The 27805-nt window shown below is 36.2% G+C and overlaps 2 protein-coding genes across 8 annotated transcripts in view; one reads left to right on the top strand and one right to left on the bottom strand.

The window, feature by feature from the left end:
- The window catches only part of LOC127494952 (retinoic acid receptor RXR-gamma-A), a 23573-nt gene extending 556 nt beyond the window's left edge, over nt 1-23017 (bottom strand). Inside the window, exons 1-10 of one of the 4 annotated variants that reach the window (XM_051861210.1) lie at nt 16705-16879; nt 9356-9561; nt 5635-5764; nt 4595-4733; nt 4286-4465; nt 4013-4173; nt 2410-2539; nt 2199-2331; nt 1698-1789; nt 72-177 (exon numbers count right to left, since the gene is read on the bottom strand). In XM_051861210.1, coding sequence (XP_051717170.1) covers nt 72-177; nt 1698-1789; nt 2199-2331; nt 2410-2539; nt 4013-4173; nt 4286-4465; nt 4595-4733; nt 5635-5664 — 971 coding nt within the window. In that variant the 5' untranslated portion in view covers nt 5665-5764; nt 9356-9561; nt 16705-16879. Of the gene's footprint in view, nt 1-71; nt 178-1697; nt 1790-2198; nt 2332-2409; nt 2540-4012; nt 4174-4285; nt 4466-4594; nt 4734-5634; nt 5765-9355; nt 9562-11751; nt 11915-16704; nt 16880-22986 lie in introns of those variants that run through there. The other 3 variants (XM_051861209.1, XM_051861206.1, XM_051861208.1) reach the window with 3 other exon arrangements.
- LOC127494954 (dual specificity protein phosphatase 12-like) lies at nt 21393-27805 on the top strand. 4 transcript variants are annotated; one of them, XM_051861215.1, is made up of 7 exons: nt 21393-21498; nt 24723-24991; nt 26345-26458; nt 26542-26660; nt 26805-26892; nt 27185-27368; nt 27631-27805. In XM_051861215.1, exons 2-7 carry the CDS (start codon nt 24729-24731, stop codon nt 27778-27780), a joined length of 918 nt encoding a protein of 305 aa, XP_051717175.1. In that variant the 5' UTR covers nt 21393-21498; nt 24723-24728; the 3' UTR covers nt 27781-27805. The 4 variants fall into 4 exon arrangements, with proteins under 4 accessions (XP_051717175.1, XP_051717177.1, XP_051717174.1 ...); XM_051861217.1 differs by lacking the exon at nt 21393-21498 and adding an exon at nt 22074-22195; XM_051861214.1 differs by lacking the exon at nt 21393-21498 and adding an exon at nt 24393-24507.

Here is a 27805-nt window from a genome sequence, read left to right as displayed (position 1 = left end):
TGTCTTAAAATAAAGAAGAACAGAAGTGCTGTTGCATCAATAAAATATCAAGGTGGCAGTGTGGGAACTACCTGCCGGGCTGATCGGGGTAATTGTGTTTGGTGTAGGCCTCCAGTGAGGCGTAAACCTTTTCCCGTAATGCCTCGACCTCTGATGGGTTTGACAATCCTTTCGCATCTATAAAAGGGACAATAACATAAAACATAAGAAGACGTGCATTTCATCATCCTGACTTGAAGCTGAATGTTGCTGTCTGAACAAGAAATGTCTTTATTCAATCATTCTACACTGTTAGAAAAAAAATGTTGGGGTACAACAGCTTGTCCCTGAAAAGGTCTTCAAAAGGTACTAACATGTACCCTTTAGAGGGGAGAAATGGTAAAAAAGTACCTTTTTTAAGAATACTGCCCCATTGACAAGCTGTTGTAAAAGCACTGAATCATCAAAAGTACCCTTAGAAGTCAAAATATGATTATATATTATGCTAATAATAAAATAAGAATATAGTAATCAATAATATTAATCTATAATATTAAATATTAACATTTTTTATAACATTGATTAATATATTCTGATTAAGAAAATCATATGCAAAAATTAATTCGGTAACACTTTCAATAAGGTTTCATTTGTTAAAATTAGTTAACTACATTAGTTAACATGAACTAACAATGAACAATACTTCTACACCATTTATTAATCTTAGTCAATGGCAATTTCAACACTTACTACTGCATTTAAAAAAAAAAAAAAAAAATGTTATATTTGTTAAAAGTTAATGCACCGTGCTTCTTAATGATGAATCCTCAGTATCCCTGACTTTAAACCAAAAACAAACTTTATTTTTGGGGTTAACAGCTGCAAAGAAAACTATTATTAGTTCTTGGTTTCCTCCTAATTCTCTGTCAAAACAGCAGTGGCTGTCCTATTTTATAGATATTGTTAGTTTGGAGCGATCCACTGCCTTAATTAATTAACCAAAATTCACGATAGTCTGATTTCCATTATTAAAGATATTATTATTACTATTATACTATTATTCTCCTTATGTCTGATAATAAGACATGAAGGAAAACTGACAGCTCATTCAGTCAAACTGACGGATAAGGATTATTTGTAGAGCAACCTTTGAAATTATTCATTTCAGTCTTTTCGAGTGGAACTTCCCAAACTAGAAGTTCCTCCAATAATTTAAAACGCAGTAGGAAAAGGTGGTATTTTATGATTGTTTATTATAATTAATTGCAATTCTAAAATTAACATAAAAACGACAGCCTTATACTATTACTATAATATTGTTGGCTTGAATGCACTGACGCAATTGGATGAGAACTGAACTGAGCTGGATGATGACATCACTTCTTTCTGCAGAGCTGCTTTATAGATGAACTGAACTCATTCCATAACTGATGAACTTTACACAGTTATTGAATCAAACTGAACCAACACTGAACTGATTTCAACTGAATAATCACTGTTTATTATTGTCTTTTTTGTGCTGCTTAACAGCAAAACTGAATTCTGTTTTCATCACTGAATCATTATTTTCCTGTTTATCACTGCATGTTGCTTTGAAGCAATGTATAAATGCCATATAAATAAAGGTGACTTGACTTTAGGCAGATTTGTCTGTCTGAATAGGTTTATTGAAATTGTCTGGTGGTTCTGAGAGTTGTTGGCTCAGCACAGATCTTTACCTGGGTTAAAGAGGACGATAGCTCTTAGACAGCCCAGCTCTGTTTTGTCCATCTGCATATCCTTCATCTTAGACACCAGCTCTGTTAATACCCTGTAAACATTATTATATTTAGATTAGCAAATTGGATATAAAGGATTCAATAATACAATGTCATATGAAAGTGACTTATTCTAATGCAGAGGGATCAATGAATGAAAATCATCTTCTCTGGTGGTGTGTTTACTGGCCCCAGGGTGGGACAACCTGTGGCAAACCACAGCCATCTAATCAATCTAGATGGACAAAATCTAGTCCCACCCTACATTTTTTCTTTTTCTAGAAGCTGTTTCACTTAGATATACAGTCTGTCACAATAGGGAAGGAAACACTATCGCAACTTCTGTTTCATGCTGACTTGAAAAGGAATTTCACTTGGTTTGATACTTTTTTAGGACATGCATTCACACATTTTTAAGTGTGGATTTGAGGTGGTGAGATGGATTCTGTGATGCAACCTGACCTGTCAAATATAGAGCCCACCCCTGCGCTGTGAGCACTGCTACGGTGGACGTGTAGGCCGGTGGCCAAAAGGATCCCGTCTTTAACCGTCACTGAACGGTGTGAGAATGAAGCGATGAGCAGCTCGTTCCAACCTAAACACAGACACACACAGTGAGAGCGGGTGGTACATTCTACAGACACATTTAACATCTGAATGGAGGGATACTGACCTGCTCGCAGCAGGATGACCTGGTCATCCAGAGGGAGGTCAGAGAAGTGCGGGATTCTTTTAGCCCACTCAACAAGAGTGAAGAGCTGCTTATCTGCGGCCTGGCAGATGTTGGTCACTGGGTCATTTGTCTGAGAATCAGAGACAGAAATACGTAGTACGTATTAAAGTATTGTCCATAGGGGAGAAAAATACAATTAAAATGAAATCTCTCTCTAATATCCCAATAGTTTTTCTTCTTCTTTTTTTAAAGATTTATTTTTGGTGTTTTTGCCTTTATTATGATAGGACAGTAAGCAGACAGGAAGCAAAGTGGGAGACAGAGAGGGGGATGGGATCGGGAAAGGTCTGCGAGCCAGGACTCGAACTCGGGTCACCTGAAGCACAACAGCGCGCTCCCCACGAGGCTATCGCCATTGACAATATCCCAATAGTTTCTTAAGACAGCACCAAAATTTGATTTAGAGAAAATGGAGAATATCTGATTTAATATCTTGCTTGTCTAATTGAAAAAGACCCTTATAATGCAATGCAAAATATCTTGTTTCTCCATCCTTAAAACAAGATCAATTTATTTGAGAAGTTATAATAGCAGAAGAAAAAATAAACTGATATATATAATATAACATAATATATAATAGCAAAAGATAATACAAAATAATAACAAAACTAATATAAAAATAATATTAAAATAACTTAATTCAAGGTATATTCTTAGTAAAAGAAAAAGGTCTTGCTCTTATACACATTTTTCTTTCTGAAATTTATCTTGTTTTAAGGATTTTTAGATATTTTTTTCCTGTAAAACAAGACAAAAAATATTGATCAGTAAAAATATTTTTGGAGTGCACCAAAGTCTGCAATTAAATGTCACAGTTTAAAAATATATACATTTGGCATTACTTTAGTGTGACACTTCATAACTGAGCTATTATTTCTCTTGGCTGGAGTAATTATATTTTTTTAAGAGAAATTAATTGTTTTATTCAGCAAGGATGCATTAAATTGATAAAAAAAAGTGATAGTCATGACGTTTATAATGTTACAAAAGATTTCTATTTCAAATAAATGCTGTACTTTTGAACTTTCTATTCATCAAAGATTCCTGAAAAATTGTATGTATGAGTTGTAAAAAATGTATGAGTTTCCACAAAAATATTAAGCAGCACAGCTATTTCCATCATTGATAATATTAAGAAATGTTTCTTGAGCATCAAATCAGCATATTAGAATGATTTCTGAAGGATCACGTGACACTGAAGACTGAAGTGATGATGCCGAAAATTCAGCTTTGCCATTGCAGGAAAAAAAGACATTTTAAAATATATTAAAATAGAAAACAGTTATTTACATTTTAATAATATTTCACAATATTACTGTTGTTAAAGTATGTTTGATAAACGCAGCCTTGGTGAGCATAAGAGACTTCTTTCAAAAACAATAACAAAAACAGACCACAAACTTTTGAACAGTAGTGTACATTCAAAGCTTTTTTATAATATCGTTAATATTTATCAGGATTCCATAATGTTAAAACATATAAATGAAATACAGTTTAGAGGAACATCATGTTGCTTTCTAAAAGACTTCATGAGGTGTCTCACCGAGTTTCCCGTGCTGGACTCCATGTAAGCTTCAGTCTTGGGTTCCACTGCAAGCTCAGCGTCCAGAATCTTCTCCACTGGCATTTCCTCATTAAAGCTGCTGCTGGACTCCACCTCATTATCACTCTTTTCCCGACCCCGCTGTCTCTCTTCTTGCACCGCTGTACAGACAAAAAAAACTTTATAATAAACAATAATCACATAATACACAAGCACTGTTCAAATGGCCTACACAAGTCATTGATGAAGGTCTCTTTTATTTGTGTCGCTCACCTTCTCTCTTCATGCCCATGGCCAGACACTTCTGATAGCGGCAGTACTGGCAGCGGTTCCGCTGGCGCTTGTCTATCTGGCAATCCTTATTGTCTCGACACGTGTACGTGAGGTCTTTCCGGATGGTTCTCTTGAAGAAGCCCTTGCATCCTTCACAGCTGTAAACACCATAATGTTTCCCTATAGGTAATGAAAGATATCTGTCTTTAAACATACCCAGAGATACAATTTCAGTCTGGCTCCAGTCAAAGACAATATCAGCATGACTAAACATGTCCTAGTGCGCAGGTGCTGTATGAGGGTCGTTACCTGAGGATCGGTCTCCGCAGATGGCACAGATGTGTTTGGAAAGGGACCCCGGGCTGCTGCAGGAGTAACTGCCCAGTCCCACCAGTCCTGGAGGAGGTTTAATGTCTTCTGAGCTGCTAACACTGTTCAGAGCGTTCATCTGTAAGGAAGGAGAGAGAAACAAACGACGGAGTAAGCTTGTGTGTGTGTGTGAGTGGTTTCCCGTTCCTCTTTGGATCACGTGATGTTATTGCTTTGGCTGAAGGTGAATGTTCATTACACCGTTTGCATTCACTCTCTGTGGCTTTGAGCCTTATTAGACATGTATAAGTATACACTTTTCAAGGTGTTTATGTGGTCGAAGTGTGAAATACTGCAACAATGGAATATAAACTTCAGAGTGCTGCAGCTAACAGTTGTACATAAAAGTTATTAATTGCAATCAAAGTATTGGCTAAGTGAAAAAAGGAACTTTGTCTTGACCATAAGAGGGCAGCAAATACTTGACATGGCAAGTTTCATGAGCGAAACAAGATCCTGGTCAAGTACAGATCAGATGGCTGTTATAGAATTAGACACACATGCCCAGAGAGAGATAGAAAGGTCAAGGAATGGAAATTGAAAACAAACCAACTAAACCCCAACGGGTCAATAGACCAATAATAGCTTAAAAAGCTGAACAAGAACTACAATGTCAGGATGTGCATTTTTAATGAAACTAGGAGCTGTGCAACAGTTAATGCATATTTCATAAAATGTTGTCTTTCCCCTAACTTTGCAAAGAAGCAGTATTTAGCTTTCAACTCAACAGTGCACTAATCTCAGCCTTCAAGCATTATACACATCAAACCTGCTCCTGCTGCACAAAAATGCTTGTGACTTTATTTGAATTTACTGGATAAATATAAAAGCAGGAGTTCCATACCAGAATAATGTCAGACTTGAATATGAGCATGTTAACCCTTGTGAAAAAGAAGTGTGCTTAATTGTACTGAATATGCACTTTCAGAGCGGTGTCTTCAAAAATCTGCTGAGAAATATAATAATAAATGCATCCCTACCACAGTGAAGCATTGAGGAAGATGTATCATTGTATGGGGAGCCTTTTTAGCTGCTGGTATTGCTGAGCTACTTCACTGTGAAAAGCCATTTAATGCTTTTATGTGCCGGAGAATATTGCAGAATGGCTTCCTACAAATGAAAAGTTGTTATTCCAAAGAATGATCAGATGTTATTTTTCAACAAGACAATGCTCCTGTCCAAATGGCAGGCACGGCGCCACGAGGGCGCATTGCCCCCTCAAATCTGATTTGTGCCCCCTCAGTTTCAATATGTCCCCCCTCCACCCCCCAAAACGGGATTGATTTTAACTCTTTGACAAGTACGATCGCACCGGTGTGATTAAAACGTTCAGTGTGTCACTGCTAAATTCAAATGTGCTTTCGCGCTTTTGAATTCACTGACGCACATAGTGCTTTCATTTATCACTAATATTCAGTGTTTTCAACCACGTAATGTTGATTTGAAGTTTCAGACATTTAAAATAGACATTTAAATGCAGTACTATATAAAAAAAGGCATTTATAGTTTGTTAAATTCAAATTCCATACACTGATGTCTATGGAAGCTGCAATATAATAATCCTTTCAATTATAATTTGACAAAGTGTTTTATTTACATCAGATACACTGTGTATGAAACAAAGTTTACTCTATTCTTCTCCCAGTTCACTGGCCACTCACTTCTTTGTATTTCGGGAAAAAATTTATGAATTTACGTGATGTAAATCCAATTATGTAGATGTAGCTAGTTCCTCTGAATTGCAGTGCAAACTCTTTGTGCGTTACATCAACTAACATGATCATTATTAAGGTCTTTAAAAGACTAAACACATTCACTTCCACATATTTGACAATCGAAATATATCATAATTCATGATATCGTTGACAAGTTTACGAATATTTTGAATAAAAAAGGAAAAACAAGATAAACGCAAAACATATGTCATAGTGTGGCTGCATGATGCGTCGCCAAGGAATTCATACATTCTAAATGATCTAAAATAACGGTCGCCTTAAAAAACAAACGCTGGGGGCTCAGATAGAATATAGAGCCCCTAGAATATAGATATATATTCTAGAATATAGATATAGAACCCCCCTCAGGGGTTATGAATGCCCCCTCAGTTCGTGTGTACTGGCGCCGGCTCTGCCAAATGGCAAAGACAACCAAGAAGTGGCTTGAGAACAAGTCCATCAGACTCATGTTTTGGCCTGGTCAGAGTTCAGATTTGAACCCTATAGTGAATATTTGGTCACATTAAACTCAAACAAACTTGGAGACATTTTTTCAACTACTCATGAACAGTTTCAAACCATTAGCATTGAGTGGAACAACACTGACTCTTTGTCCTGTCAAAAGCTATCTGCAAGTTTACCTACACAGCTTAAATATTTGTGCAATTCTTGTTAATTTCCTGACCAGTGATTTGTGATTAAAATGGTTATGACCATTAAAGACCTAAATATTTTGCCATTTTTGGCTTGGCCTTTTTTTCTTTCTTTCTTTTTTCTTTTTTGCTTTAACAGTCAGAAATGTCCATTTCGACTGTTTTGAACAGTAAAGGCAAGATATGCACACACGCATTCACACCCACACAAACATGTTCATTTCTGAGAGCGCTATCATGAAACGGTGAGCCATTCAGTGATGCAGAAAGATGCCGGGAAGGTGATGCACAGCAACCACCATCACATTCACTCTCTTTAATCTGCTGCCTATAGCCCATATATTATTCAGAGCTCTTGGCCCTCGCTCACAAGAAGCATTCCTCTATAGAGGCGTCCCTACTCTCAGGCGAGACATTTACACATGACGCTATTTACAGTTAATAGTATGGCAGGTTTCCACAGCTTTCTTGAAGTGTCGCATATTGCGCCCGCCGTAGCGCAGCCTCGACGCAATGATATCTCTCTCCATGTGAGCCAAGGTTATACTAGGGCTGTCCGTCACGCTACATTAGCTCTTTTTAGGCTAGACTAAACTGAATGGGCTGTTCTCCCCTCGGGCTGGAGGGAGGCCCTGCAGAGGAAAGGAGAGATACATTAAAAGAGCATTCTGCATTTGCATTGCTGCCTCTTGCAGTGAAAGTTTCTCTGATTGGAAGCTTGGATGTTCTACTAGCTCTTCCATGAAATAGCACAAATGATCCAAAGCAAAGAAAAGAAAAAGGTTGTGCTTATTAAACAACTGGGTGGGGGTTGTGCTCTTTTAGAAAGGATAGTGTACTCTATGTATTCTCTATGGAGAATTTGCACAAGTATGGTTGTATATGAATCATTAAATGTCATTTCTGATGTTAAAATCTGATTTTATGCTCCATGTCATGATATAAACATTACAATGTTTCATAAACTAGTGATTCTCAACCTTTTTGACTCCAAGGCACTGAGCTGTCCACACCAATATTCAAAGGCTCCCTAGCCCAAGTTTTTTTCTTCAAAACTTATTTTAATCTAAGAGAAGGCCTAGTTTCTGTAAATTTAAATAGTAACTACAATAATTATAACTACATAAAAATTAAAATAATTAAATTTCAGGATTCCAAAAGTTTTAGGAGCTGAATATTCAGTTTTCCCACTGTTTTTAACCAATGAATTTACTAGCTTGCCATAACTAGTAAAATATATATTCATTATAGAAATGCCCATTGCGTTTTAAGATTTTATTCATTTAAAGGTGCATTAAGCGATTTTTGAAAAACGCAGTTGAAAAGTGGATCAGACTGAGCACCAAAACACACTTATAGCCAATCAGCAGTAAGGGGCATATACACTCATGATGGGGGAGGAGAGAGAGCTCAGTGCACAAGACAGACATTAACAGAACGACTATAGAAAGAGAGAGATGGCAGAGAAAATACAAAAAAGAGATAAAGGCCAGGGGAATATAACTTTAAAAAGAAGGGTTATGATCAGGCAAGAGGTAGGACACATTAATGTCGGAGAAGATTTTTTAACGATCCAGGCTTACAATAGTAATGCAAATGAACAAACAAGCGAAGATGACACCTGAGTATATTCAAGCGAAAGACAGCATATCTTAGTTCTGTGAAACACACCAAAACTATAGACTGTAAAAAAACATGGACGACGCAGTAATGAACTCGGGACCCGATTCTACACAGTAGTGAGCATGGAGTGAAGCTGCGCACTATCAAAGCGCATTCCCGAAGAATCGTTTAGTACAGTTTACTGCAGTTTACTTTGGCTTCACTTTTCAGGACTTGTGCGGCATGTTTGAGCAAAACCAACGTTACTCATGTATCGAGGAGAAATAAAGCAACCTTGGCGCCTGTTTTCAGGCCTTCCTGCTTAGGTTTCTCCAGCACTAGAAAGTTTTTCTAATATTAACGCAGGTCCTAAAACTCTTGCCTGATCATAACCCTTCTTTTTCCAGTGATATTCCTCTGACCTTTTCTTTTTTGTAATGTCTCTCAGCCATCTCTCTTTCTACAATCTTTCTTCAAATCTCCCTCTTGCTCACTCCCTCTCCTCCCCCATCATGAGTGTATACGCCCCCTACTGCTGACTGACTACAAGTGTGCTGTGGTGCTCGGTCCAATCTACTTTCAACAGCGCTTTTCAGAAATCGCTTACTGCACCTTTAATGCTTCTTTTGTCTTATTTAAAAGTCATTTTGAGGCCTGCATGGAAGTTTGCTTCCACAACCCCCTGGTTGAGAACCACTGTCAAAGACACGGTGTCTTTCTCTGGACTGTACCTGTGGACTGCTGAGTGCGCCATAAACCATGCTGGAGGTGGTGGGCATGGAGGCTGAAGGCGAACCCAGGGAGGAGGAAGTGATGACTGAGTATGGTGACCCTAGACCATTGATGATGGAGGGGTGATGGTGGGACACCATGGAGCTGAGATGAGGCTGGGACGAAGGAGAGCTCAGGTGACCATGTGTTACCTGCAAAGAAGAACCTGCGAACAGAAAGAGGTGATTAGTCCCCAGCTTACAGGGAACATTCTAGGAACTTCAGCTAACATTGTGGCAAGGTTTTTTCAAAGTTATGAACAAACATTCTTCCAGTAATGTTAATAGAATGTCCGTTCAAAGTTATCTGGTCTTTAAAAATGTTCTCAAAGCATTAGCACAAAAATATTATTTAAACATTGTTGATGGAGCTTTTTTCCTGAAATGTTTTAGTTGGATGTTCATTTAACATTTTTTAAATGTTACATGTTTCAGAATGTTCAGAGAACAGAAGTAATATTTTTATATTGTTTAAAAATTATACAATGGAATGTTCCTTTAAAGGGATAGTTCACCCAAAAATGACAATTATGTCATCATTTATTCACACTCAAGATGTTCCAAACCTGTATGTTTTTCTTTCTTCTGCTGAACAAAGAAGATATTTTGAAGAATGTGGGTAACCAAGCATTAGAAGCTATAGCCACTGACTTCCAAAAATTACAATAGGAGTCAATGGCTAATGTTAACTGTTTGGTTACCCATGTTCTTTAAAATATCTTCTACTGTGTTCATCAGAAGAAAGAAATTCATACAGGTTTGGAACAACTTGAGGGTGAGTGAATAATGACAGAATTGTCATTTTTGGGTGAACTATCCTTTTAATGTTCATATAACCAAGAAAAAATGTTTTAAAACATTTAATAAACTGGACATTTTGAACATTGAGAGAACATTCAGAAATAACGTTTTCATATCTTAATGTGAAACTTAGTAAGACATTCTTAGAACATATTTTTGTTAGCTGGGTCAGTATCCGCCATCAACAGGAAATGGAACTGAATTTTTTTTTCTTAGAATTTTAATATTATGTTAGCAAATTAATATTTTTACCTATTAATATTTAAAAAATGGTAACACTTTACAATAAGGTTCATTAGTTAACATTAGGTAACTACATTAGTTAACATGAATTAATAATGAACTGCACTTATACAGCATTTATTAATCTGTGTTAATGTTAATTTCAACATTTACTAATACTTTAATAAAATCTTGTTAACATTAGTTAATGCACTGTGAACTAACATGAACAAACAATGAACAACTGTATTTTCATTAACTAATGTTAACGAAGATCAGTAAATACAGTAACAAATGTATTGCTCATGGTTAGTTCATGTTAGTTAGTACATTAACTAATGTTTAACTAATGAACCTTATTGTAAAGTGTTACCTAAAAAATATATATTGAATTAAAATATTTTTAATTAATTTATTAATAATGATTTACATAATGTGACTAATAATTAATAATCTTGAGAAGATTTGAATACACGGTTGACTTGTTCATTTTTCTCTCTTTTCTCTATTCTTCTACTATATAAATACAGAAAATGTATTGTGACAGTTTGACATTTTCATGCTAGAAATGCTGTGAGTAATCTGGGGGCCGTGTCAGTGATGGGGTAATGGTTGGTGGCATTTGCACAGTAGTAGGGGTCAAAAAAGTGACTAGCAGTGACTGCAAGCACTCATGGATCATCACACATCAAATTTCAGACACATCAAATTTCAGATCTCTCACTCATTAGTGCAAAATGTACACATGCTCAATATTTATAGCCTACATCATATAAATTCATATAAACAAATTGTCTGTAAGTTAACAAATGACAGGCCAATATCAGCCAGATAATTAAGCAGCCAATATTTGTCCATTTGAGATATCCACCGATAGCCTTGTCAATGGATAATCAACATAAACACTGTTAGTGAATTTTGAGTAAATAATGTGTAAAATAGTCATAATTGAATTGTAAGATGTATTTGGGCATTATATCAGCTCTCTAGATATCAGCATTGGTCATTAAAAAAAACGTGATTGGTCGACTAATAGAATTAACGCTCCTTTTTTTAGAGAGATTAAAATAGTATGAACCTACATATCAAGCAATGTTTATTTTACAATAAATTAAATATCTTAAAATAGCAATTTCAGATTAAATACTAACACCAAAAGATGGGCTTTTAAATTATAAAGAGTCCATCATGCAAAATGAAGCAAATGCAGTTTAGATCCTCACAAAAACCTTCAAAATGCACATTTTAGATTTAACAGTCATGCTACAATCAGCCACATGCACAAACTCAATTCAACGTCAGTCAAATCATCCCAGCAAGGCATTTTCACTCACTCTCACTGTATTTTAAAGGCATGACAGAGCGGCTGTTTTCCAGCTGTATCTTTTGTTGTGATGCCTCCTGCTCCTCATACTGAAATGGCTCTGCCACAGTGACATGCCCTGTTATGCCCTGAATGACCATGTAAAAGCTATCCTCAGCACCCACACTTACTCGAGCCTGTTAGTCTCCGTGTCCTGGTGGTATTAATGACCTCTAAATGTCACATTCTGATCTGAAGGAACAGCTATCCTTGGAATGACTGGGTGTGCATATGTTCAAAGGGCACATCAACTTTCTTTCACTCTTGCTGGTTGGAGATCAGATGGAACGTGATATTCAAATAGATTCCACTATAAAACACTTTTAAAGCCAGAAAAAAAGGAAACAGAGAGTAGATTTAAACCTACAGATCACCAATGATTTTATGAAGGATCATGTGACACTGAAGACTGGAGTAATGGTTGCTGAACATTCAGCTTTGCCATCAAACAACAAATTACATTTGAAATATATTAAAATAATATATTTTAAGATACATTTTTGATTAAATAAATGCAGCCTTGTTTTAAAAAATCTCACGAACCCTAAACAGAGTACAGTAGTATATGAACTCTTCAATGAAATTCTAACACATCCATATGGTCAAGGATCCTCAGAAGTGATTACATGTTGATTTTTCAGCAAATCTCTATGGCAGAATAAGCAAAAATTTGCTTTCTAGTGGAGATTATGAAAGATCAATACAGACACTCAATCATCCAGAACACCATATGGCTGCATCATGTAAAGCCACACGAGGCTGTCATTACTAATAGTTCAATAGGATATTAAAGCAGAGATTTGCGTATGAAGTGTATTGTTGCACAATTAAACTGATGGCTTTATAATATATTGTCTATAGCAGCCCTGTGGGGAGTCTTTTTGAGTACTTATCATGGTGTAAAATATAAAAAACAATTCACTGAACTCAAAATTGCAAACAAACCCTGACATGACTCAGTTCAATTGAATAGCATTTTTAAAATGCTATTAACACAAACACCTTGATGTCTAGCTCGAAAAAAGAAACCTCGACTCTAGAGAACATTGCATTTTCTAAGCGTTTAGTAAGACCTTGAAGAAGAACATCATGATTATTTGATTGCACTTACTGCTTTGTACATATTTCAAGACTAGCACTTCAAAGAGAGAACAATTCCATCATGGAAATGTGGATTACTGATCTCATGAGAAACTATGAGGTGCCAATTTTGTATGAATTCGTATGGAAACTTTTTTTGTTGTTGTTGAAAAAAGAAACAGAAAAAAAATGAAGGATGAAAGTCCACCCCTAAACCTAACTGTCAGTCAGGTGTAAGCAAAATGAGACTGTGCAAAATTAGCCACTAATTTGTCAAAAAACATAAAACAGTTACAAATCGCCATAAAAGTGTTGACTTTTTCTGTTTTGTCACCGCAATGACCTGCTTCGCAATTTTGACAACCTGCAGTTAATTTGTTTATCTTTTCAGGAACAGATATATGCTGGATCCTAAAGTATCCATGAATAAAGGGGGTGAGGCTGGATGGAAGAATTCCCCTGGGGATGTGTGGCGGACTGATGCTGGATTACCTACTCAGATTAAAGAGATTATCATCCTGTGGCTCACAGGGGAACTGGTTTATTGATGCAAGCCCAAAATCTGATAATAAGGTTTAGTTCTAAATGTCAGGGAAGGAATGTGTGCTGATTTGGCTTTGTGGTAGTCTGTTTAATAAAACTATTTGATAGACAGGCTATCAATCACTATTTCAAAGACAAACATTTTTCAAATTCTTAAAGTCGACATGAAACGGAAGTTTGCGATAGTCTTTTCTCCCCTATTGTGACGTATAGCTGAGTGAAATGGCTTCTCGAACAAGAAAAAATATGGGGCAGGACTTGATTTTAATTTAAAATGATAAGTGATATTACAGAAAGCAATGCAGATGAATAAGTACAGAAGCTACTGAAATAAATTTCTATCTAGGAATGACCTTCGAATAGAAGTGACACAACCAAGAGCATGGGGTGAGTGATCTGGAACAGGGTTTTTCTCTGAGACTGTCCTTGGGAGAGACTGTCATAACTGGGGCAGAAAAATCGTCAATTAGATTAGCAAGCTGAATAACAACCCAGCCTGTGTTGAAGGTGCTCACCATTGATGGCGGGGCTTTTTTGACTGAATGTTATCTAATGGATCAGGCATTGTGTTCCAGTGTTTTTGTGTAGGTCTAGAATAGCTAAAGTCTACATTTAATGCAAACAAATGCATGCAGAGCCCGATCCCAACAGATTTGGTCAATGGTGAAGGTGTGTTATGTTATTGTAGGGTTAATTCCCCCAAAAATGAAATTTCTGTCATTTTTTACTCACCCTCATGTCGTTCCAAACCTGTAAGACCTTCGTTCATCTTTGGAACACAAATTAAGATATTTTTGATGAAATACAAGAGGTTTTTTTTTTTATCCTCAATAGAAAGCAATGAAATGACCACATTCAAGGTCCAGAAAAGTAGTAAAAACAATGTTAAAATAGTCAACGTGACTACAGTGCTTCAACCTTTATGTTATGAAGCGACGAGAATACTTTTTGTGCGCAAAAATAAACAAACATAACGACTTTATTCAACAAATTTGTCTCTCCCCTGTCAGACTTGTATGCAGTTGACGCAGTGAACACAGTTCAGCGCTTCCGTGTTTACATCCGAACGCCGACTCATTATTGGCCGGCTCCTGCGTCAGCATCACACGCATGCGTCGTGCTGCTCACGTGAACAGGCATTGGCCAATACTGAGTCTGCGTTCTGACATAGAACCTGGAAGCGCTGCAACGAAAATAGGGTAGGAGAATGACAGGGGAGAGACAAATTTGTTGAATAAAGTCGTTATTTTTGTTTCGTTTTTGTGCACAAAAAGTATTCTCGTCGCTTCATAACATTAAGGTTGAACCACTGTTGTCACGTTGACTATTTTAACTGTTTTTACTACTTCTCTGGACCTTGAATGTGGTAATTTCGTTGCTTTCTTTTGAGGATAAAATTTCTATTTGTGTTCTAAAGATGAACGAAGGTCTTGCGTGAGAGTGAGTACATAATGACAGAAATTTCATTTTTGGGTGAACCCTTTAAATCACTTCGTACTTTTTCAACAGCAAACACGCACAGATGAGAGGTCAGTCTTACCAGTGGTTGCCAGGTTTCTTTTCAGAACATTTGAAAGGCAACACTTGCATTCAGTTACAACAGTGAAGGTGAAATAGGATACGGCAGTCTTTATCTAAAGAGATCACTTCAAACACAAGGAAGAAAAAGGGTCTTTAAACACCCAAGACACAACACTGGCCTTGTATGTGTTCATCATGCACTCTATTCACTGTTTACTGGAACATGAGCTGAACACACGACCACAACACTGCTGAAGGGCCTGCCAAGGCCTCTCTCTTTCAGGATACACAAAGTCATGAATCATCAGATGTATATGATTTGTCCATTCCAAATTTGGAGACATTAGGGGAAATTCTATGCAGCTGTAGCCTTCTTGCAGACACGTCTTTAATGGGTCATTTTTCTTCTGTCCCTTATCCTACATAGGCTATGTGTAAAAAATGAACAGCTTGCCAATTTCTACTGTTTTAGATTTTTTTGTAAAAAAAAAAAAAAAAACGTGTGCGTGCGAAAATTCTCTGTGCATGAATTGACGCGCGTAACGCAAATTGCGCAGCTCGAGGCAGCGACTGACATTATAAGAGCGCGCGCAACTCATCGAGAGCCTGAGAAAATCTAAAAATAGACTTCATAGTTCACAATTTGCCACTGAATTTCACAATTTGCCACTGAATAACAACGGTAGCTGGGGTGAGATTAACACAACAAGGAGGGTGTTAATTAAGGCAATAAAATGACTCCAGGCATGATGTTATGTGCTGTGACAAGCAGGGCCCATTGTGAGAAATGTCCACACACTTTCACCCCAGAGACCTGAATGATTGACTGTACGGGTGATAAGTAATATTTCAGCAGTTTAATTCACGCTAAATAAGTCATCCTGACAAAAGCTGGACGACAAATGAGTTGCCTCAGTCATTCACAAGCTTGAAAGCAGTAAACCATTCGCAGGAGGATGATCCTTCATTCATATCAAATAAAACCGGTTTTATGACTTTTTTCCTAAGTAAATTAAACATGTCATTCGTGGTGGTTGAAATAATGTCCTCTTAACAGTCACTAAATGATAAAAAATAGGCGAGTTGACATAATTCATCTAGAACAAAATAATTTCACAACCGCTAGGCTACTGCGCAGATTGTGAAGTCTTGAAGGATTTCATCACAATGATGAAATGATCTGTCAGATATGATCCGCAGAAATTTAGCCTAGTTTGAGGACTGAGTCAAATGTGGCGATCCATTCTGCATGAGAAGTGTAAAAATAAACATTTTCCACATGTAGCCTAGTCGATTTAAAATCTGTTCTGATCTTCTATACTCGTGAATAGTTGATCCTCTCTTGGTTATTTTATACTATACACCTTCTAAGAGCCAAACTGTTGCTAAATAAATAAATAACCCACGACACACTGCTGTCCAGATACCAACTGAGAGCCATTAATAACTACTCGACAGCAAACAGTTTAACAAGAGGCGCTCTGGAAAGCTATAAATTACATAACCGCAATTAAAGTGCCAACCCCTGACCCTGACTGAGAGGCACAATCTTTATCACCTGATTTTAACATTGGCACTGGTTCCAAGTCAATACACATGACACGACTGCGCCGATAACTCACGCACGTACAATTTATGAGCATATCGTACAAAGTCCGTTTGAAGAATCCGTACTTCAGATAACATACGGCATGGGGGGACACGCAAACACAGAGGCTTGAAAAGAAAACAGCACAGACTTCCGGGAATAAAATAAGACGTAAAACTACGAAGCACTTACTGAGATGAAGATATGTGTCGTTATTATCCATGTTTTGACAAATATGAAAGAACTGTCCAGTTTTCTCGTAAAGTGTCTTGTTTTGCCGTTCTGGACGGCAGCATCTCCCCGCTGCTGTCCGCGATCTGACTGAGGATTCGCTGTGCACACTTGGGGCCCCACCGAGGGGGTGGCGAGGGCCAGACCTCTCCCAATGACAGCCTACTGAAGCTGTATACAACATACTATTTTTTTTTTTTCTTATAACGTATTCACAATAAATAAATAAATAATAATAATAAAAAAAATAATAATAATAGTATTGAAATGCTTTTACTAAATATTTTTGTCAACCATCATACACTCCTAAAAATAAAGGTTCCAAAAGGCGTTTTCTTAGCGATGCAAATTTTTGGAAGAACCAATTTTTGGGTCCCCAAAGAACATTTTAGTCAACAATTAATTCTTAGGGTGAAGAACATTTTAATAATTTAAAAAAAAAAAAAAACTTTTTCCACTATAAAGAACCTTATGTGTAATTGAAAGGTTCCATGGATGTTTAAGGTTCTTCATGGAATCATCAATGCAAATACAGAACCATTATTTTTAAGACTGTACAAGGTATTTTGGTTATATACAATGCGGCTAGCTTGTATAATACAGTATGCACATACTAGCTACTTTTTTGCATAAGAAATAATTGTTTTTTTGGTTTTTGAATGAATGTGATTTGAAAAATGTTAGTATTTCAGCTTTATTAATCATATTTCTTTTTATGTTTTATTGTCTTGTACATGACTACAGTGTTGGTGGATTATGTACTAAAGACTTTCACACACGGTAACATTTGTATAGTGTCAATAAAGTGATTTTGATATTAAAATGAATGCTCATTTAAATGTTTTCATTCAGCTAAATATATGGACTGAAAGCAAGCAGATGCAATTGGGAGTTTTTAAATAAAAAAAAAAATTAATTTCTAAACAATAAAATGTTTAATACTACAGCATGTCTATAATAATCATAACAGGTTTCATTAAACCTATCAACACCAAGTAATTATTTTAGATTAGCATTCTCATTTGCAGTTTTACTGGGTCGATGGATTATCATAATATTCTTTGTCCACAAACTGCTTAGTGCAAGATCTGCTGACCATGGCCTTTGAGATTTTGGACAGGGGAAAAAAAAAATTCTCCAAATTCCAAGCGCTCAGTCCCCACAAGGCTACCAGAGGGTCTGAAGACCCCTCGACGCCCCCCAAGATCTCTTCAGAGTGAGGGGTCATTTAAGGGTGAGCTCCCACTACCTCAGGAGGTTATTCAGAAGTCACCAGCATTCAGAGTGTTGAACTCCTGTTTAAGAGGGACACTGAGAGAGAGAGAGAGCGTTAGTGATGACCACTCTGTCAGTCCATGAGCTGGGCTGTCGAATGGGAAAAGCACACTGGCTCCCATCCTTGTAAAAACACAACATAAAAGAACACAGGGGGATGCTAACAAAGATGAATGGCTTCTCTTCCAACTCATTCCACACTAATCAGGCCCTTTTCATTTGTTCCCTGTTAGATAATGTAAATTTGTGGAGTCAAAGAAAGGGACTAAAAGGACAATTTATCAACCACCCTTTTATCCCTCTAATGGAGCCACATGTTCCAGAGCATTACAATCGCCCTGATCTGCAAAGTATATTAGAGCTGAAAAGGGGGTAACAAGAATGAGGATTAGATTTCAGTGCGAACATGAGCGACGTAATGATTCCCGGTGATGTATTCAATCCTGTTGCTTTCATTAATGAGGAGAACGGCAAACACTTTTCACAACTCAAATAGGTGTAATTGCTTTTAATATGGCTAATTTAAATATTATGTAATTAAAAGAGATCAGGTGGTCGAGAGATCTAGAAAACCTCTAAATCACTGCAGATTTGAGGGAAGGCTTGCGGGATTATCCTGCTGTTTGTCCACAACAATGGCTGCCAATGGACCATTCAGTTGCAGAGTGTCGGAGACCTCACCCTTGCAATCATCTATCACCAGTTAAAAGCAGAGCGGCCCACCCCTTAACCTAACAGTCACTGCTCTGAGGCCAGCCGGGAGAAACGAGCAGTCTGGTCATCTCTCCCTCAGACAACAGCCCATGTCTGGGGGCAGCATGTGGCAAATACACACACAGAGACGTACACATATAGCCAGACAAATGTGCCACAAATTTCTGAAAAGTGCATCTTCAAGCTAATTTTCCATGTGACAGTGGTCTCACTGACTCTCACAGATTAATATTTATGAATATCAAGTCCTAACTTGCTTTTATTGACTGATAAAGTGATCTACTGGTGCATTAACACTAGTAAAAGTAAATCTAAACAAAACATGTTTTATAAAAGCACTTAAAGGTATAGCCTGTCATCATTTACTCACTGTCATGTTGTTCCAAACCTGTTGTGGCTTTCTGTCTTCTGTGGAGAAGATATTTAGAAGAATGTTGGAGGCTGAACAGTTTCGTTCCCATTGACTTTCATTGTATGGACAACCAAACCAAAACTGTTTGGATATCAGCATTCTTCAGAATATCTTATTTTGTGTTCAGCAGAAGAAAGAAATCATACAAATTTGCCACAAAATTTTAAATTAGTAATGAATTGCATAAGTGTGCTGTTTTTTTTTTTTTTTTTTTTGCCGTTATGTTGTCGTGACAATGAAGCTGGAAAATTAGATAAAACTTTACATAGAAAAGGTTTGTAAACTATTTTTTCACACTTCATATTACCACACATATTATGTTCATCTTGTGTCTATAGTTTTGAAACCGTGAGCATAATAACAGTGAGCATTCACAATCATCCATTCACTATAACCCAGATTTTTACTTTTTGATGTAAAGCAGGGACGAATGAAACTGAATTTATTTGGTAAACAACATTACGTCACAAGTATTGTCAATTGAGCTTAACTTGTATTGAACCAGGAATATTCCTTTAAACTTTGTTTCTGAGATCTGGAGAACAGACTATTGCCTGTTTGTAATAATATTCAGCTTTTTATCTGATCGAGTGAAGTGAAAACTATTTGAGCAACAACCTTCCTCTTTGCTCGACTGATCATATCGGATAGATTGTGTGTGTGTGTGTGTGTGTGTGTTTGGGGGGGTGGTTCTCCATCTGTCATACACTCATTAACAGAGCCCCCTCATGTTTTAATCAGTCCCTATACACAAACCACGCCCATTCACACACATACACACACACACACACACACACACACACACACACACACACACACACACACACACGAGTGAAACCTCACTGGCATCAACCACGCCATGTATCATCAATCTCACAGGTCATTAATCTCTGAGCACAAAGGCAAAACATGCTGCAATTTTTGGGTGTGAAACCTCTTTTTGGGGCAGACCATTTCAAAAAAAAAAAAAAAAAAAAAAAAAAAAACCCAGCATGTTGATCAGCTTTAAATTTTGTGTGCAGTAGGCTACTGCATGAAACCATGATCGCAAACTTCTTGAATTAATCTGGTTCACAGCTATAAAAACATTAATTACTACACTGTAAACCTGAATAAGTTCAGTTGCCTCAAAATGTTTAAGTTAAGAAATTAAAAGTTTAAGTAAGCAGAACTAGAAGATTTTAATTGTTCCTAACTTGAAATGTTTGAGTACACTAACCTCAATATAAACATTTTTATTAGTGTAAACGTAGCTAGCTATAACAAGCTAATTCAGAAAATGCTAACTTGCTAACATGTTAACAATAGCATGGTATAACACGTGCTGAATGAGTGCAGAAATATATAGCATTTTACACATTGTAGCATTAATAGCACATTGCTCCCAAACCAAGCCACTTGTCACCATGATGGTAACTCTCCAAAAACCCACATTAACAGAAACTCTTCTAAATTAGCATAACAAAACTTTAATCACTACTAAATCTCCAACTTAGTATTAATCTTGTGCAAAAAAAAAAAAAAAAAATTGACTCTCTCTTTCCCAGCATGCTGGGAAATAGAAATCCCAGCCCAGTTTCTGTTAAACTTAAGTTCGTCTAAATTAAAAGAAATACGTTCATAAAACTCAACAAAATGAAACAGTTCAGTTTACTTAAAATATATCAGTTCTGTGAACTGAAGAAAGTGCTAAATATTAAATAAAAGTTAATTTGACAACTAATTTGTTCAATTTAAGTTTGTCCTACTCAAACCAATTAATTATTTTGAGCGTTAGGGTTTACAGTGATTTTATTGCCGTTACTGGTAAACTCTGGCCTTCAGGCGTCTAATGAGGGACCTTAATGCTGTTGCACACTATCTTCTTTGTGTACAGGATATTAATTATCACATTCATACACTCAAGAAAGTGTAAGACAAGAAAAGCCAAACATTTTGAGCATTTTGAGTTATTAGATGAATTTGACTTTATCGAAAACTAGAAAACTGGATTCAACTTTATCGAAAGTCATTACACAGTATTATGTCAGAGCAACATAATATCAGATTTCCTCCAAATGTTTTGTAACCAAGTGAGAGAAAGACTTAAGCAAGAGAGCCGGAGTTGACCTCCAGAAAGGACGGCCAGCATTACCTCACGAGTGGCGTCTTGCTACTCTTTCGCCACAGGATGTGCGTCATAAATCTTACTCAAGCCGAATGACAGAGGGGCTCATGGGACACGACCCGTGACATACTGATCAACACATTGGTGCTAAACTTAAGCCAACATGAAGGCACACAAAGGAAGAGTAACTATGAAATATAAGGGAAGTGTATTTGGGGAAACCATTGTAAAACCGGCAAATTAACAGGTATTTAAAAATAGAGGTTAAAGGTTTAAAGTGCATGTCCGAATCCAACCTCTGATGAGTTTCTCCACAGGGTCTTGATTTTTTTGGGCTTTGATTTGTTGGTTTCTAATAAAATTTAACTTGAAATTGATCGATGGATGGATTGATTGAAGCTAACACAGCCTATAGAGATACAGAAATATTTTAAATATAGATTTTTCCCAAACTATGGAAAACATGAGAAGAATAATGAAACAGAACTACACATAATTACAGAAAAGAACAACTATAATATTTTGTAATCAGTCAATAGTAAATGTGAAGTGAAAGTTCTGTCAGCATGATCATGGGACACTTTCTCCAGTGCTATGCTAAATATGCATATAAATAGAAAAGAGGAAAGAACAGCAATCAAAAAATATATTACACAATGGTTTAATTTATCAACATAGGCAAATGCAGGAACACACTTGGCAATGAAGCTCTCATTTCTTGAAGCACTGAAATAGAAACAGCTGAAGTAGGGCTACCCTGAGTGAACTTTAAAGAGGAAGCAACAGGGCAAAATCAATTGTGCCTTAAGAACACACACGTCTTGGGCTGCCAGCTGAGGAGAACTAATGTTCTGATGAGTTCTGCTTCAGCTCTGCTAGAGTCATTTGAATGAATAACAATCACAAGCACTGCAGGGAGGATTCAAACAGGCTGCCAAGGCCAGGTGCGTTTGAGGAAAAGTAGTGTAGGCTATAGAGAGGAAGTTTTATTGTACATACTGTACAGTGACCACAAAAAGTATCTCGACACTTCAGCCACAAGTCTTTGCATTATATAATTTATTTTAAAGAAATATAGCACACTTTTTAAGCTAAAAAATATATTTAGGTGAAATGTTTAGGTTTCAAATGATCACACAAAGAATCAAACCAAATTCCTCACTGGAAAAATAATAATAACAAAATATAATATAACGGCCACACCAGCTTGTTAAAAGAATGAAAAATACTCAAAAACCATTAAGTTAGTTGCGAGAAAGATCACAATTTGTTTGCAGATTTGCTTTGATAGCTTTTTTTTATTATTCAGTAAATGCATTTACATACATTTTAAGTGGGTGTCCATATAATTTTTGGGGCAACTGTATAATATAAAGTCAAACTGACAAGAAAGCCAATTGTCAGAAAGACAAAGAGACCAGCTACAACACAGAGCGGCAGAGATCTTTGGCTGAAATGAGAACTAGCCCAGATTTCAAAATTTTTTTCAGTTCTTCACAGAATTGAGTTTCTCTGAGAAAATGAACACCAGTTCTGACAAAGGACAACATGTGAAACCTAGAAGAAAAAACTATAGCTGGTTGTTTTTGGCCTAACCATTTGAATAAGAAATTAATAGGCTATTTGGCACAAACCATTTTCCATCATGAATACTAGTATGTGAGAAATACAAGTCTAACATTAAATGCATATATGTTTATGTAAATGGAATACGCATTTGTATATGCCCTTTTACCTTCTAGAAGAATCATTGAGCGTAAATGACATTTCCTTCATGGAAAAATCTGAGTCAAAGAGGAACTTTCAACAATGATCTGTACTATTCATTTCCTATCTAACAATGTCTTGTTGCAAGAGCAAATGAAGTTTTGAAACCCTTAATGTCTCAAGCAACGACAAAGAGTGCAGGAGAAGGTCCACACAGATGTTCATCTCTAGAAAGCATCAGTCCTTGAGTTGCTTTAAGCTCTTAATCCTAAATCTGCCTTTGTGGGTCTAGACAAATTGAAGATTCTGGTGCAAATTTCTGATGCTCTTACCAAAATCAATAACCCTAATCATCCCATGACAGTTGCTGACAAAAGAAAAAATATAACAATTCTGCTGATCTGGGTTTCACGCGATAATGTGCAAATGCTGTGCATCCCAGGAAAGACATACGTGCGACAGGTTGGACAGGGATTCTGAGGGACCATATGAGGCTAAGTTGGACTTGTCCTGAGAGGGCCAGTCAGATTAAAGCACAGGCATCTGCTCTGTAATGGTACAGCGACTTGTTTTTATGTTCATCAAGATCATGATATGCCATATATAGAGAACAAATACTCCACCATCATGCTCACCAAAGACTTCTAATCCCAATGTAGTCTAATATCTCAGTCAGTTTCTTTATGTAAGTGAAAAAGACAGCATGTGTCTGATATGGGGTGCAGTGGACTGGACTCTTTCACTCCTGTTTAAATGTCATAGTGTTGGCTTTCATCAAGCACATGCAGGACAGCCAAAAGCCTTCCAAAAGGGCAGAACTACAGGTCTAGAACACACCATGGGAACTTGATAGTATGCAAATGAAATTTAAAGCTCAAATAAAATCTAATACAGTGCAGTTCCCTGAGTTGGCAATTTGTACAGCTTCTATAAATGCTGTTTTGAACTGCTTTAGTAACGGTTCTACAATAAATCAAGCCTGTGTTCTTGAGGAACTTCTGCTGAACATGCTGATGGTATATTACTACAAAACTAGAAAGGTCTGTCTAAAAACAAAGCAGACTGTAGGCCAGTTGTAAGTTTGTGAGAATGTGTCTGAAGGGTTCATTTTTACATTTGATTTGCTAATGTCAATTATATAGGCCTTATGTTTAACTATTGTCCCCAGAAGCTAGCTAAATCAGATTAAAAACTCAATTGAAGTCCTCAAATGAACAAAAATAACATGAATAATGTTTTTTTATTATTTTAAAAATGCAGAAAATGCAATCAGATGCAAATATGAATTCCTTAATATGCTTAGCCTACAGAATTATGTAATCTTTATTTAGCAAAATAAATCACATAGACAAGAATGACAAGACTTAGCTAAACAAATCATACCACGTCAATGTTGCAATCTCAACGAAGTATTTATTTCCTATTAACGCCATCTAGAGGTATTGTGAAGCCATAATTTAATAGCGTTCCGTCCGGAACTAACAAGTTCATTTTGTTTCCCACGGAGGTTTTTAGTTTACTGGACCTCTTTCTTGACAACAAGTTGCATGTGAGTTCAGTAACGTTGATGTTTACATTAAAGTTATCCTTAGAAGGGCTGCGGCCTGAATGCCTTTTAAGTAATAAAATCTACAAATTCTCTCTTATGAATTTATATAAAAATTAAAAAAATAGCCTTGGAAATGTAGCAGTTATTAACAGACCTGTAGCTAAGTTGCACTCTCCGTGCATATTGAAATAAAAAGTGATGTTGTGTTTATCCAGTAAACCATGATAGGAGTGGAGGCTGGACTCTACATCGGATCTGTGTCCGATGTGAAGGATGCTCAGAGCCTGACAGACGCGGGTGTAACGCACATACTCACCGTAGACGCAGAGGAACCTTCTGTGACTGGATTCCACACGAAATTTGTCCGAGCTCTGGATGATGCGTCCACAGATCTCCTGAGCAGACTGGACGACTGTGTCAGCTTTATATGTGACGCTCTCAGCACACAATCTGAGTCCAAATCACCAGCAGTTCTTGTGCATTGGTAGGTTTAATCATTTATAATCATTTATCATTTATAATCATTTATATAATCGTTTGTAATTCAGAAACATTACAGTATATAACACCTAACAGTGCATTAGTAAATATACATTCAGATATTCGCAAATGTAATAAATTGTTAGTTAATAAAGTAAAATGTTGTATTTCCATTTATATCTAAATATATATTTGAACAACTACTGATCTGTTTAGCATAAATGTTTATTCCTATGTATGCAAGTTGTAAGAAAATGTTACTAGTGTCTTATCTAATTTATATATATATATATATATTATATATATACACACACTACCGGTCAAAAGCGAAGTCTCTTATGCTCATTAAGGCTGTATTTATTTCATAATAAATACAGAAAAAACAATAATATTGGGAATTTTATTACAATTTAAAATTATGGTTTTCTATTTTAATATACTTTAAAATGTAATTTATTTCTGTGATGCAAAGCTGAATTGTCAGCATCATTACTCCAGTCTTCAGTGTCACATGATCTTTCAGAAATCATTGTAATATGCTGATTTATTATCAATGTTGGAAACAGTTGTGCTGCTTAATATTATTTTATAATCTGTGATACCTTTTCAGGATTCTTTGATGAATAAAAAGTAAAAAAAAAATCAGCATTTATTTAAAATAGAAATATTTTGTAACAACATACACTACCGTTCAAAAGTTTGGGGTCAGTAATTTTTTTTCTTTCTTTTTTTTTTTTTTTTTTGAAAGAAATTAATACTTTTATTCAGCACGGATGTGTTAAATTGATAAAAAGTGATAGTAAAGATTTATATTGTTAGAAAAGATTTCTATTTTGAATAAATGCTGTTCTTTTTAACCTTTTATTCATCAATGAATCCTGAAAAAAGTATCACAGGTTCCAAAAAAATATTAAGCAACACAACTGTTTTCAACATTGATAATAACTGAGTATCAAATCAGCATATCAGAATGATTTCTGAAGGATCATGTGACACTGAAGACTGAAGTAAGGATGCTGAAAATTCAGCTTTGCATCACAGAAATAAATTATATTTTAAAGTATATTAAAATAGAAAACCATAATTTTAAATTGTAATAATATTTCACAATATTATTGTTTTTTCTGTATTTATTATGAAATAAATGCAGCCTTAATGAGCATAAGAGACTTCGTTCAAAAACATTAAAAATAGTAATGTTTCCAAACTTTTGACCGATAGTGTATATATATTATATTTTTATGAAATATATTTATAAATATTATATATAATTTTTCTATTGGTATTTGGCTATTTTATTTCAAGAAACTGGGATTCACCTTTTTTTTCTTGATTTTTATTTATTTATTTTTTGCAGCCATGTAGGGCAAAGTAGAAGTGCTGCTGTTGTGACTGCTTACCTGATGAAAACAAAACACCTGAATTTGCAGGATGCATATTCCAAACTCCAAAACTTAAAACCAGATGTTAAGTAAGTGTTTTTCATTATTTATCCTGGGATGACACATTTGTGAAGAGCATTATTATTGAACGATGTTCCTCTCATTTTCTCAGAATGAATGAAGAGTTTCTGGACCAGCTGGCACTTTATGAATTAATGGACTGTAAAGTAGATACCACAAATCCTTTATACAAACAGTTTAGATTGAAGAAAATTACAGAGAAATATCCAGGTATGTACATACTTGAACTTGCTTAATACATTTGGTAAATATGTGTTAATTTCAACTTTATACACCCATAGTTAAATAGCCTATGTACTAATGAAAGAAACTTACCAGGGCTTATATTAAAGTCATGTATTTTGATTAATTCAGAGCTCCAGAATGTGCCAAAAGATGTCTTCGCTGTTGACCCTGCACAAACCCAGAATGCAGAAGCTGTGTACAGATGTAGAAAGTGCAGGTAACATCTTTTTTTTAATGTATTGTATTTATACATATTTTGTTGATCCTGGAACAACATTCCTGTCAGAAAATGTAGTCTTAACCCTATCCCTACCCCTAAACCTAACCCTACCCATAGAAGCACCTAACCCTGGTTGTAAGCCTAAACTTGACATAAACTGTAAATCTCAAATCTGATTGGTTGGTTGGAATGTTGTTCCAGGATCAACAAAGATGATCATGTTGTACTTGATGAAGTGAAGTTCACTGACTTAAGTCATAACCTGCCAGTTGTCTTTCGTTCTCAACAGACGCACACTTTTCCGTCACTCCAGTATTCTCAGTCACTGTGTGGGAGGAGGAGCCTCTGCGTTCTTTCATAAGAAGACGAGGATAGTGAGCCCTGCAGCTGAAGATCAGAAACAGTGCACATCCTACTTTATAGAGCCGGTGCAATGGATGGAGCAGGCCTTACTAGGTGTTATGGATGGACAGGTAGTATCTGACTGTTTCACACATCTGGACACACAATTAAATAGAATTATCATAACGTTTTTCCTATATGTCCATATACCTTTTTACAAGTATGTATTTTTAACTATTGTGAACGTTAAGGGGTTAGCTTTGATAATTGCATGATATTCTATGATGGGTAGGCTAGAGGTTGCAGTGGCTATGCAATAAATGTGCCATTTTGTTTCTCTGTGGATGTTTTAATATATTTCAAAGTAAAAGCTTTTGAAAATCTCTCTTGTAGCTTTTGTGTCCCAAGTGCAGCTCAAAGCTGGGCTCGTTTAACTGGTACGGTGAACAGTGTTCGTGTGGGCGCTGGGTGACACCGGCCTTCCAGATGCACAAGAACAGAGTGGATGAAATCAAACACATCAGTATATCTGCACTTAAATGACCCACAAATAAAGATCTGTACTGTA

The sequence above is a fragment of the Ctenopharyngodon idella genome, chromosome 15 (assembly GCF_019924925.1).
Source record: "Ctenopharyngodon idella isolate HZGC_01 chromosome 15, HZGC01, whole genome shotgun sequence".
NCBI lineage: Eukaryota > Metazoa > Chordata > Actinopteri > Cypriniformes > Xenocyprididae > Ctenopharyngodon > Ctenopharyngodon idella.
The sequence above is the reverse complement of the archived record's forward strand: the minus strand, read 5'-3'. Positions and strand labels throughout refer to the sequence as shown.

What these genes read in the sequence shown, in the direction of transcription:
- LOC127494954 (XM_051861215.1), top strand. Translation starts at nt 24,729, where the DNA reads ATGATAGGAGTGGAGGCTGGACTCTACATCGGATCTGTGTCCGATGTG. An exon ending in CCAGCAGTTCTTGTGCATTG is followed by an intron (nt 24,992 to 26,344) that starts GTAGGTTTAATC and finishes TATTTTTTGCAG; the next exon opens with CCATGTAGGGCAAAGTAGAA. An exon ending in TAGGTGTTATGGATGGACAG is followed by an intron (nt 27,369 to 27,630) that starts GTAGTATCTGAC and finishes TCTCTCTTGTAG; the next exon opens with CTTTTGTGTCCCAAGTGCAG.